The sequence below is a fragment of the Apodemus sylvaticus genome, chromosome 4 (genome assembly GCF_947179515.1).
Source record: "Apodemus sylvaticus chromosome 4, mApoSyl1.1, whole genome shotgun sequence".
Classification (NCBI taxonomy): Eukaryota; Metazoa; Chordata; class Mammalia; order Rodentia; family Muridae; genus Apodemus; species Apodemus sylvaticus.
This window is the reverse complement of record NC_067475.1, coordinates 105,643,506-105,656,874: the sequence shown is the minus strand read 5'-3', so window position 1 is coordinate 105,656,874 and position 13,369 is coordinate 105,643,506. Positions and strand designations below refer to the sequence as shown.

General features: G+C 41.0%; 1 protein-coding gene across 1 annotated transcript in view; it reads left to right on the top strand.

Annotated features, from left to right (window-relative positions):
• Arhgef26 (Rho guanine nucleotide exchange factor 26) overlaps positions 1–13,369 on the top strand; it is a 108,429-nt gene that overhangs the window by 61,418 nt on the left and 33,642 nt on the right. The window contains exons 6-8 of the mRNA XM_052180422.1: positions 4,151–4,303; positions 8,078–8,207; positions 11,868–11,942. Coding sequence (XP_052036382.1) covers positions 4,151–4,303; positions 8,078–8,207; positions 11,868–11,942 — 358 coding nt within the window. The remainder of the gene's footprint in view (positions 1–4,150; positions 4,304–8,077; positions 8,208–11,867; positions 11,943–13,369) is intronic.

Below are 13,369 nucleotides of genomic sequence, written 5' to 3'. Positions count from 1 at the left end.
TCACACCCAGCACTAGCATTTTTATTTGTTACTGCACGACTCTAACATCCTATGTCATATAACACTACACTATACACACACATGCACACAGGCACACACCTAAAATTAAGCACATAAAACTATGTGTCCCCATAGCTTTTTCAAACATCCTCAATGTTACCTCCTTTTCCTTGTATTACCTTTCTCCCTCCCTCCCAAATTGAAGCCCTCTATTTTCCTATCACACATTCATGTTCATAGGACTGCTTCCTACCATTCCCCTTTCTAGAGCTCCTTCTCCACTCTTCCTATTCCTCAGACCCTACCACAGTCCCTTTCGGCTTTCCTGAGTTCTTTGGATATTTCCAGTTATATACTCAAATATAAGGATTCACAGTTAGGATCAACAAACAGAAGAGGGTCTATGGTGTTTGTCTTTCTGGGTTTGGGTTATCTCACTCAGTACAATACATTTTCAGATTCATCCATTTGCCTGCCAAGTTCATGATTTCCTTAAGAAGCCTCTTGGTCAGTAGTAGGCTGCCCGCCACTGCCACATCACCTTCACAGTTCTATCCTACCTATTCTACGTGGGCCAAGGGGGCTAACTTAAGTGCAGGCATCATGCATACAGGAAACAAATATTTTACTCTTGGATTCGTATTCTCCTTGCTAATATAATTCCTCATTTAGAATGCAGTCATTTTTAGATTCATGAAGTTCATTCCCATGAATAAGATGGAGCCCCTGTGCTTCTGAGAAATGTCCAAGGACGGTTTATGCATCAGGAGTATATTCTACATCAGTCTTTCTTCAAGCAAATGCTTCACTTGAGTTCTTTGGGACCCACTGAGAGGCTGAGCTTGGGTCTCTGGTGATCTGACTGGCTCAGGAACTCGCCTGAAAAGGCAGCAGTCTCCGAAGCACTGGAGGAATGTGGCAGAATGAGGTGCTATGGGCATGGTGTGCTAACAGCCACGTAGGCGAGTGAGTGAGGGTTTCTGGTTAGGGAGGCGTTCCAAGGAGACCCCTCTGTGCCCTCACGCCTTTCATGAGGTACACAGTCAAGAGTGGTTAGTGTTGGTGGTGGGGTGGCAGTTGTACATCTTGGTTGTTGGGAACAGTCTGGCTGTTGGTGCTTGTACAGAGGGAAGAATTCGGCCTTGTTACAGAGGGAAGAGACTTTACAGAGTCCAAATTTCCATTTCAGTGTTATCTGCAAGATTGCTTCTTAGACTTGGTCCAGTTTCATTCAGAACCTCAGAACTTCTCTTTGGCTACATGTTTGTAGCCATGATCACCATGTAGATATGAATCACCAGCCTTCTTGACTACTGAGATGTCATCTTCTTCAGAAATATATATCGGTCTTCTTGCAGCTCAGCCTTGTTAGCAAAATTTGCAAATTTCTCAAATAACCAACAGATTCTTTTAATGATGAAAGTATTAAATTACACCTTTATTAAGCTTATGCCAAAATAAAGACTCTACAGCTTGGTTTATGTTGTATTAAAGTAAGTTGCATGGACAGATATCCCACTAGTACCTTGTTTTCAATCCTGTATTTTAGCAAATATTCTGAAGTAATAAATGAAAATTTCCTTTTCCTTAGGGAAGGCAAAGTTATTGTTTTGCTTATGTAATTGCATCATTCTGGCTGTTAACAGTTGCTAATGGCAACAATCTGTAAAGAAGAGTAACCCATTAGATATTTATATTTTGGATTTATGTAGTGATCACTTACAGTGGCTTCTTTTGTTGGTTTTCTTGAATATTTTATTAAAACTTCCACTATAACAGTTGGATTCAAATCAGTTATAAATACTCAAAATTATGTGAAATCTAGCTGAAAATGAATCAGTCCTTACACTGCTGTGCCTAGCATTCCAGGGCCTCTGAATTCTCACAGATGCGTGTTTTCAACTGTTCACTAGACATCACCCAGGCAGAATGGATGGCTTCCTTACTGCTGCTCTTCCTCCCTGCTAAAGCCCCTGTCTCCATTCAGGGTTTAATGACCCACCTGCTCAGCATGTGGAACTCTGTCTCAGAAGCCCTAGCATCTTCCTTGAGTTTCTCAATGCCATTCATTTTACCTCCAAATTGTTGCCCAATCTGTGTTCCCTCTCTGCCTGATCTTGTGTCCACATTCCTGCCTGCTGGCCATCTTGTCCTGCCACTTCTCCCTGTCCCACTTCTGTCCATGACTGATGACTTACTGGCTTCCATCCTGTAGTAATTCTTGGGGTCACACAGCCAAGCCTTTGCAGACTAGGGCTCATCTGTTCTGCAGGCTTCTCTGTCTGCCTACTTATTCTGTGGTTTGCATTTCAGCCTCATAAACTTGCCATTTCCTGAATGAGAGACTGAAGCACATGGCTCTCTCCGTCTCCTCCCATTGTACCATCTTACATCCAAGGGCGACGGACCCAGCTCATGGCCTCCTCGCCCATACATACCATTTAGTTAGTCACCTCACCTTTGGAGATTTTCCTGGCTCTCCAGTTATCATTACCTCTGTCCTACTACAAAGTTGGGGTTCCTGCAAAGCCACTCCCTTTCTTGTTGGTTGGTTTGCTAGAGCAGCCCACAGAGTGCAGGAAGACAATTTTAGTATCATCACTAGCTCATTGAGAAGGAAGACATTTCAGGGAGAGACAAATGAAGAGTTACTTAGTGCAAGGCATGGGGCATGTGGCGCAGAGCCTCCATGCCCTCTCCAGGCTTGCTACCCATCACTTCAGCGTGTACATCCCTCTCTGAAGCTCGTTGTCTAAGGGTCTTTATAAATAAAGGTGCCATTGTATAGACACACTAGACAGTAGGCCCTTGGTAAATCAACCTGAAACCTGCTGTCAGTTCTCCTTGAAGGTGAGGGGAGACACTGAAAATTCCAACTTTGAAAAGGTGGCTTGGCTTTTCTGGCTTACATCCTGTACCTACCTAGGCCTCCCCGGCCTCCAAGTGCCTACTCATGAGAGACAGTATTGGTATGGAGATCCCAAGGATTTATAAAGATCTGTGTTCAAAAAAAAAAAAAAAAAAAAAAAAACCAAAAACCAAAAAACAAACAAACAAAAAAAAAAACCCTGGGATTGAAAACTAAATCTGTATCATTATTATTATTTTTTAATCCAGCCACATCTCTGCTTTATTGTAATTGTCCCATGATTCCCATCGGTCACTACCAGAGGGGAAGGATCATTTTTTACTCAACCTTCCTTTAGTGAGTTAATGTTCCCTGGCATGTATCCCGGAATGTTTGTACCGGTTCATGGTAGTATATGATCATGTCTTGGACACACTCTTACTATTGAGTCACAGCCTCCCTATTCACACACACACAGAGTTCAAAGCAGACATTCAAACACATGGTAGCTGAAATAGCCACTGGAAATGATTGTATAACCAATGGTTGTGTTTGTGTGTAAAGTGTGTGTAATAACTAAATCAGGCAATGTTGAATTACTGTTCATCTGTCTCACTAACAAGGTCTGATTACTCTGAATCGAAGCCTAATGAAACTGTGAGCATATAATAAATATATAAATATCACTGTGCATATGAATATGTATGCAATAATGTTTTCTGTTTGGAAGGCCATGTAAGATTGGGTTCTTTTCAGACTACTTTTGTCAGCAGTCATGCGGTTGCTTTGCATGTTTAAGTCTCCTCCTCTTGTCTCTTGTGGAGACAGCCTCACTCTGTCACAGAGGCTGGCCTAGAACCTGCTGTGCAGCCCAGGTTACATGCACACTCTTGATTTTCCTGCCTCTCCTTGCCCAGTCCTGGGATTACAAACATGCATGGTCTGATTTCTCCTGTACACAGCCAGACAGTCTGTAAGCATGAGACTCCCTCCTCCATCACGGAGAGTTCTTAAGAAATAGAAATCTCTGTTTATTTTTAAAAACTCCAAAGGCAGAGAAATATCAAGGATTATAAATAGTTGAAGATCAACACTTAAAGCAATAATGGTATAATACATTTAAATATGGACAAAATGTTCAATTTTTTTGGTGGGAGGGTTGTTTTGTATTTGCTTTCTAAAAATCTCTTTATTTTACATGCTGTGTAGTGTTACTATTTTTAAACCCTACATGGGGAGAGTTGTTGTCTATTAAAATGTATAGAAGGCGTAGAAATGTTTTTCCTTTTTTTTTTTTTCTAGATTCTTCACAGAGTTGGAAGCAAGACATCAGAATAACATCTTCATAGAGGATATCAGTGACATTGTAGAAAAGCACACAGCATCCACGTTTGACCCCTATGTGAAATACTGCACCAATGAAGTCTACCAACAGCGCACACTGCAGAAGTTGCTGTAAGCAGTGTTGAATACTGGGTTTTGACCATCTTACTTCTTTTGATTAGAGCTCATTGAGAAAGATCAATCAGTCATAGACATGTCTCTTAGTTGACAGTTTCCTCCTTGGCAGATGTGTAAAAAAGGTCACTTTGGGAGTGAGGGTGTTGAGGCTTGGAGAGTTTTCCCTCTTTAAGCATTTAGAAAATTAAAGTATGTTGAAGTTGTTGTTGTTCCCCCTCCGCCAACACACCTTTCTTTCTCTTAATTTTCCTGAGACTTGACTCCTCATCACTCACCCGCCTCCCCCTCCCACTTTTCTAAGCAAGGATCTGGCCTTGCCAGACAGCAACAGGGGGTTCTTAAGTGGAGCTAGACAGTTGGATCCAGGGTGTGTCCCTTAGTATTCTGACCTCCGTAAGCTGTCTGGGACTTGCAGGGTCTCCCTTTCCCTCCCTGTGTAGGTAAGTCTGAGTTTTTTTTTTTTTTTTTTTTTATTCGATATAATTTATTTACATTTCAAATGATTTCCCCTTTTCTAGCCCCCCCACTCCCCGAAAGTCCCTTAAGTCCCCTTCTCTTTCCCTGTCCTCCCACCCACCCCTTCCCACTTCCCTGTTCTGGTTTTGCCGAATACTGTTTCACTGAGTCTCTCCAGAACCAGGGGCCAGTCCTCCTTTCTCCTTGTACCTCATTTGATGTGTGGATTATGTTTTGGGTATTCCAGTTTTCTAGGTTAATAACCACTTATTAGTGAGTGCATACCATGATTCACCTTTTGAGTCTGGGTTACCTCACTTAGTATGATGTTCTCTAGCTCCATCCATTTGCCTAAGAATTTCATGAATTCATTTAAGTCTGAGTTGTTATAGGAGGCAGGAGGTTAAAAGAACAGAAGAATTAAGACAAACTTGGAGATTAATTACGCCACAAGAAAGAGCCAAGCATTTTCTTCTCTTCCACACGTCTTTCCTTTTTAGATTATTGAGAGTTTGGGTGTGACATGCAAGCCTATCTTCATCTTTGACGGATTCAAAGTTGCTGAGCAGTTTCCATACTGTTTTATCGGTATAGGCTCAGTTGCTTCATTCTGTAGTTGTCTACCATAAACCCAGTGTGGGACTTCCTATCCTTATTCTCACACTTGTGTAGAGTAGTGACATTTAGGAGCCTCTTCTGGTCACTTCAGGCTGGGAGTGAGGTCTTTGAAGAGGTTGAGGGGATGGTGACAGTACTCCAGGAGAATAGGGACCTAGAGACAGAAACACCAAAATTTACATATGGAAAGCTCTAGTTGGGAGAGGAAGACTGGAAACCTTCCCCACCTGGGTTTCCTGTGGCAAGCGTCACAGGTTAAAAAATAACCCTTCAGATAGGATTCTGAAGAAGCTGCCATTACAGGACTGTCCGACAAAAGGATCACGCCCCTGGAGGCTCAACGCTTGGGGCTCCTTCCCACTCTCACTCCTGAGAGCACTTGCTCTTTCTAAGAAGCTGTTTGTATTTGTGTTTATAAGCATGTATCCCTGGTGGAATCCTTTGCCTGGAGACACAAATACTTGGAATCAGGGCTCCTCTGAACCCTGACCCTTGGCTCAGTACATCGAAGCATGTTTTACCCAGACAGTCTGGCCCACCATTTTCCATTCATCTGCTTGCCACCCTCCATCATCCTAAGGCATTCCTTTCTGTCTTCCTCCTCCCCATCTCCATCCTCCATCTGGGCTTTGCACTTGACTGCTCCTGATGTCTTTTTCTCCAACTCTTAACAGTTGTCCTTAAACTTGAGTATGTTTTTAAATTCTTTTCCTAGTGAGACTAAGACCCTACCCCCCCCCCCCAAGACAGCCTCAGTTTACCTGTTCCCAGCATAGTAAGGAAGGCTGATGACAGTGTCTCCCATACTGTGCTTCTTAGGTAAGATGGAACAGCTGGCCACAATCTTCCAATTACGATTTTCACGTGACGGGCTCACGTGCACTTTGGAGATTTCAGGGTGGATAAGCCTGTTGTGCAAGCTTCTCAGTGATTATAGGGTGTTTAGCCCAATACCTGGCTTCTACCCACTTCATGCTAGAAGTGTCTCCAGATTTTGCAGAAGGCCAAAGAAAGACAAAAATCACACCTTTCACTTTCTCTTATCCCACACCCTGCCAGGGCCCTGTAACTGAACCCACATGGTCATGCTTGAAAGCTAAGCCTTGGATTAGAGAGAACATTGCTTTTTACTTTGTTTCATAGGATTAAAAAAAAAATGTGAAAAGTTACTGCTATGTATTATGTGGCTCTCAAAAATAGACTTTGTCTAGATTACCTTAATCAAATCGTCATGGAAGCTTTTACATGGAAATTAGCATTTGTGTCTTTAGGGGCTTTCAAGGTTGAGCAGTGATTTCTACTTCAGCAACAGGTTAGAAACCACCAGGCATCCTCAAAATCTAGCTAGGGAACATGCTCAAGTTCATTACAGACTTCCTAATCACAACTCTTTTGGTATGAGAGGAGCCTGGGACCTGGAAACCTACCTGAAGTTTGCTTTTAATTGCCTAAAAATCTTTTTGAAACTGTCCAGAAGCTGGGCAACACTCAGGAGGCAGAGGAAGGTGAATCTATGTGAGTTTGGGGTTAGCCTAGTCTACAGATCAAGTTCCAGGACAGCTAGAGCTACATGGAAAAACCCTATCTCTGGGGCTGGGGTGGGGTGGGGTGAGGGAGCAAAAGAAGAAAAGAAAAACTGCCAAGAAAAGAATATTTAAAACTTTTTGGTGTGAGAGAATAAAAATTTCTCTGTGACTTGATATTCTGATGTTTCTTTCACACTTTATTTTGAACCACATTATCTAATTTTCAAATAGTTTTTTATTTATTTGTTTGTTTATTTATTCATTTATAAAATGATCATTGTGGCCACTGTGCTGCTTCTTGGTTCTGAACAGTCCAGTGGCTGGGCAACTCTCCTGGCCCATGGGGCATGAGGGCTGTAGATTCAGCAGACCTCCACAAACGAGGAGAGAGATAGATGGGGCTGAAGGTCAGAAAACTTCAGTCTGGCTTTACTTTGCTTTTAAGTCTGTGGCAAGTTAGGAGTCTTTGTAAACTCTGTTCTCTTGGATTCTCCTCCTCATCCCCCTTTAAGGCTCTATAAACAGCTCCACTGAGAGTCTCTATGGAGTATCTGGCAACAGTACATGGATATATACCAGCATCACGGCCATTTTCACCTCAGTAGGAGAGCTGTATGTGACCAGAAAGTTTCCTGGCTAGACAAACCTGTAATCCTAGGACTCGGGAAGCTTACAGGCTGGAAGTGAGCCTAGAGAGCAACCCCCTTCAAAAAGCCACACCCCCTCCACCCATTGAAGCAAACAAAACAGAACAAAACAACCAGTTTTCTTATTAGAAAGAGGATCTTTGGAAAGGTGAAAATAACCTTAATAATATTACCTAAATGATAGTTCTGTCTTGGGTCTGCCCAGGGCAGTGGTATGAAGCATGATTATTGTGTTGGGTAGAGTGTGTTCATATATGATCAAGTTTGAGATCTGATTTGTTTATGCCAAGTCCTAATTATTGTGTTCTCCATCACGAGACTATGCTCTCTTGTTTACATGCCACCTTTACCATTGCCTAGTTTATATATGTTTTATTTTATGTATAGTCTATAGGGTGCTGCAGCTTACGTATCATTGGCAATGTGGCAACGGACCTTAGTATTTGATGATGTGTTTTCATTTGCTTTTAGGCTTGCAAAGGAAATATTTTGAAGTGTTTTTCTGCTTTGTCTCCCTGCAGAGCAACCAACCCCTCCTTTAAGGAAGTGTTGTCGAGGATTGAATCCCATGAAGACTGCAGGAACTTACCTATGATCTCCTTTCTCATTCTCCCTATGCAGAGAGTGACACGTCTTCCCCTGCTGATGGATGTAAGGCATGATTTGATGGCTTTGTCCTCTGAACATGAGCTGCTATAATTGTCATTGACTAAATTATTGTTATTTTGCTTACATTGATGAATACCCCCATTTATAAAACCCCTTAATGGAGAAGATGTCCAGTTGCAAAATCTGTCTGTGTTTGAGATTACTAGAGGTATCGTTAATTTAGTCTTGTGAGGTCACTCTAGTGAAACATGCTTACTTTGCCCACTTGTTTGTTTTTCTTTCTTTCTTTTCTCTCTCTCTCTCTTTTTTTTTTTTTTTTTTTTTTGGAATGGGAATGATATTGGCTTCTTTGAGGCCAAGAGCCTGGATTCCACTTTTGTCTGAATCACTAAGTATGAGTCCTCAGTCACTTTTTTTTAGATCCCTTCAATCTTGAATGTTCTAAGATACTTTGGGCTCAGTTTCACATGGAAATGTGATTCCCATAGTCTGTACCATGCATTGTGTAAAGTAGGTTAAAAGTCTCAGCATCCTTTTGGAATTAGGTGATCTCTCTCCGTAATGGAAGCAAGACTTTGACTTTGAATAGTGACAAGACACTCTGAGGGAAGGTAGCAGATACCATCTGTCCTGTGATAGGACTTGCTTAGCCAGTGGGCAGAGTGTGTCTTCTGATCTAATTAGGGCAGATTGTCACAGATGTACTTTAAAATTGGGTCATTATGTTGGCATGATATCAGTTTTTATGTGTTTGCTTTTATATACCAAATCATAGGGGAAAAACTTATCAAAGTTACATAATTAGGGAAAGTTGCAAAAATGTATTCCCTCTTCCATATTCCGTGGTAAATGCTGAGATACCCTCAGACAGCAGCGGGGGTTTGAAGGGCAGCAAAGTGAGAGATGTTTGTCCCTTGCCTGATCTGTCATAGCTGTGTGACAGCTCTCAGTTATCTCAGAAATCTGATTCATAAGCCGTCCTTTCCTCTCTTACTCACCGCAGTGTTCCATGTGTACTTCCTTCTCGTTGTCCATCGCTTGTAATTTAGGAAAGGATTTCCCGCATAAACATAGTCAGAACCAGTTACCAATGGGGCACCTCCTGAGAGATGCATGGCTAGCAATGCCAGTGCCTGCGGTATCACTGAGTGCATTTCTATAATACAACCTCAGCATGTCTAGAGAGAAATAATTTTGTAAATCTTATATGTGGTCCATCATTGGCCCATTGAGTAACTTTGAAAAATCCGAAACTTTTAGATCAGTATTTATCTCAAAGATAGAACACATTAACCATTAATTACCTAAAGCCAAATTTGGATACAATTGGTTAAACAGAACTTAATCCCCTTTCTTTCTTTCTTCTTTCTTTCTTTCTTTCTTCTTTCTTTCTTTCTTTCTTCTTTCTGTCTTCTTTCTTTCTTTCTTTCTTTCTTTCTTCTTTGTTCTTTCCTTTCCCTCCCTTCCTTCTTCCTTCCTTCCTTCCTTCCTTCCTTCCTTCCTTCCTTCCTTCCTTCCTTCTTCCTTCCTTCCTTCCTTCCTCTTCTTCTTTCTTTCTTTTCCTTCTTTTCTTTCTTTCCTTTCTTTCTCTCTTTCTCTCTCTCTTTCTCTCTCTCTTTCTTTTCTTTTTCTTTCTTTTCTTTCTCTCTCACTCTCTCACTTCCTTTCTTTCTTTCTTTCTTTCTTTCTTTCTTTCTTTCTTTCTTTCTTTCTTTCTTTCTTTCTTTCTTTCTCTCTTTCTCTCTTTCTCTCTTTCTCTCTTTCTCTCTTTCTCTCTCTCTCTCTCTCTCTCTCTCTCTCTCTCTCTCTCTCTCTCTTTCTTTCTTTCTTCTTCTTCTTTTCTTCTTTCTTTCTTTCTTTCTTTCTTTCTTTCTTTCTTTCTTCTTTCTTTCTTTCTTTCTTTCTTTCTTTCTTTCTTTCTTTTGACAGGGTTTGTATGTGTACACCTGGCTGTCCTGGAACTCACTCTGTAGACCAGGCTGGCCTTGAACTCAGAAATCTGCCTTCCTCTGCCTCCCAAGTGCTGGGATTAAAGGCGTGCACCACTACCGCCCGGCCAGTAATCCTATTTCTAACACCCTAGATGGGCACAAGGTTGGATATTTACAGTATGGCTACATAGTGGGATCTCTATGCTTTTGTATCATAATCCTGTTGGAGGTTCTGAGGGAACCTGTCTTCTCAGATAACTAATATATATAATTCATACACACAATTTTATCTAAAATTTTATTACATAGTTTCCAGTGGATGGCGTCTGCCCTCCTGGAAATAACCCAATATTCTCGTATTGCTTTTATGTCATTAAGGGGGACAAAATTGATTTTGGAATCATGAGCAGAGTTTTAAAAGTGCAATAGAACAGAAAATGAAGAATTAGATGTATGAGTGGCTCATAATATGGTTAAATATATTCTTTATAAAACCTTGCTTAATTTATGTGTCTATATAAACTGCTTATAACATAAATACATTCCTTATACTAGGTCAAAATGTTGAGGGACTGAGGGATGAACATTAATATAAACCCACATATGTTACCGTCCACACTTCTCTCACGGTGCAGCCCACCGCCAGACTCGCAGATTTACAGACTGCACTCACTTGCAGTTAAAGCCCAGTGACCCGTCAGTTACCGACCACATTCTGGCTCTGCCTGATGACTCTTGCCAACCATCTATTTTCCATATGTGAGAACCCAGGCATGACTTTAATGACTTTAAAGTACTTGCTCTTAAATGTTACATCACTAGGAATATACTAAAATTTTGTAAGGGAATGGATATTTTAAAACCAGTTAGCTTGATTCTCGGAACTTTCAAAGTTATGTGTACAAGCTGAGTACTCCTTAGGAAGAAGCCCACTGCCTGCAGTGAGATGTGTTTTACATTTTGAAAATGTTGGAATATTTTCATATATATGATGAGGTGTCATGGGAATGGGACCCAAACCAAACTATGAAATTCATTTGTGTTTCAATCATAGCTTGTATACATACTTTAAAGATAGTTATAGCCAATAATTTTGTCCACACAGAGTTTCATGGTGTATAGTTTTCCATTTGTGGTATGGCCTGACAGCCACAAATTTTGTATTTTTAAAGATTTAGAATCTTTTATTTTCATATTTTAGACATTCATAGTTCAAGTTACCTTTAATGGATCATCAGAGTAACTTGTCTTTTGTTGGGAGCTGACAGTATGCTCGGCATTTAGATAAGATGTGTAGATCACTTACATTTAACTCTTGGAACAGGGCTGGGAAGGTGGCTCTGAAGAGCATCTACTCAGCAGGGGCGAGGCCAGGTTGGATCCCTGGACAGGAACAGAACAAGACAAGCATCAGCCTCTTGCAATAGCCTGCTTTATACCTGGCATTGCCACAGTTTACAGAGGAGGAAAGTGATGTTTATCTACAACCAACCACCTGCCCATGGTCAAATACCTAGCATAAGGCAGGTCTGAGATTTGTCAGCCTACCTATTGACCTCTGAAGACTTCCTTGTTATTTAGCTGGATTCACTTAGGCTTTATGTATTTAAAGAATATTTTCTAGTTTTGTTATTTATGTTTTAAAATCCTCATCCTTAATATTGTGTCCAGAAACAGTCCTTTGTATGAGTAAGAGGAAATGGCTAAATAGTAGTTCATTTTGCTACCTATGTTAAATCAATTGCCTTTGCTTCTTTTGACTTCATCCTAGACTATCTGTCAAAAAACACCCAAGGACTCTCCAAAGTATGAAGTCTGCAAACGGGCCTTGAAGGAAGTGAGCAAGGTAACTAGAAATCTTGGAAGAGCCTTTCAGGTCTATACTTGCTGTATAATACTCATGAGTCATGCAGCCCATATTCAAGTAAATTTGTATGTTGACAGTCTCAGATAGGATTTGTTTTATGTACCTGTCCATATCTCCTTTTGTCTGCTGTGTTAATAGCTATTTGTTGGTTCTCTCCTTCCAAAAAATGTTTATTGAGTATCCCCTGCTGTGCCAGGAATAATGCTGCCCTCTGAATGTTTACTGATAAGCAGATGTGGTTATTGCATTCATGGTATGTGCAGAATAAAGAGAAAGACGCACATTAAATAGAATTACAGTAAAGGGTGATGACTGATTGGGGTGGTGGTGTAGAGTACAGAGTGATGTTTTAACTGAGATCTGTAGCAAGAATAGCTGTCAACCAGGGCATAGAAAGAGTGTTTGGGGCGTGTAGAGACTCAAATAAAAGTGTTGGAGGATTTGAAACATATCACTGGGATAGAGAGGGAGGGAGAGAGGAGCCTGTTACATATATTTGGGTGTTGGATGTTAAGGTTTAAGATAATGATGAAATGATAGAGGCTATAAATTCAAATAAGAAGATGAGAAGAAACTCTCTCTCTCCCTCTCCCTCTCTCTTTCTCTCTCCCTCTCTCTCTCTCTTTCTCTTTCTCCCTCTCTCTCTTTCTCTCTCTCTTTCTCTCTCTCTCTGTCTCTATGTGTGTGTGTGTGTGTGTGTGTGTCTGTGTCTGTGTTGTCTCTCTCTCTTTCTTTGTATCAGCTTTAAATAGACTCATTATTTCACTCTTCTTTAAAAGCCAGGTTGCAAAGTTTAGGATTAGTCCAGCTACCCAATTATTTACTAAGCATTTATCAAAGGCCCATGAGCTGTTTATTTGCAGATAATCCAGGATTTTTAATTGAACAGAGCTTCCCTTAGCTGGGTATTGTTGAAAAATTACTAGACTTCCCTTTCCAGAATCTTTTTGTGGTCCCATGATTTACATTAACACTGCTTAGATTTCGCCTATGAAGTTGGTTGTCTGCCTCCCACTGCTCTGGTCTGGAAGAGAAGAGGAGCTGTAGCCTGCCCTGAGGTAGAGTTGGGTTCTCATAGGTAAAGAGGAAGCTAGAAAGAAGATAGGAGCAGAGTAGTTAGAGACCTAATGTGCGTGATGAAATCTAGCGTGGAGGGTGTGGAGCCACAGAGGAAACACATCTCTGAAAATCTTCTGAGTCCTTTACCCCATCCCCAACCACATTTTTCTCTCCTGGTCACATGCTTCATATCTAGGCATGGTGTCCCTCCTGGGTGGAACTGTGAGTTCTCTAACTATCAGAAATGGGTCCCTGGACCTTCTGGAAAGTAAATCATTTTCTGAGAAAATTGAAAGTGTGGTTTCTTGTGGGAAACGGAGCCAAGTGAAATGAAATGAAATAAAATG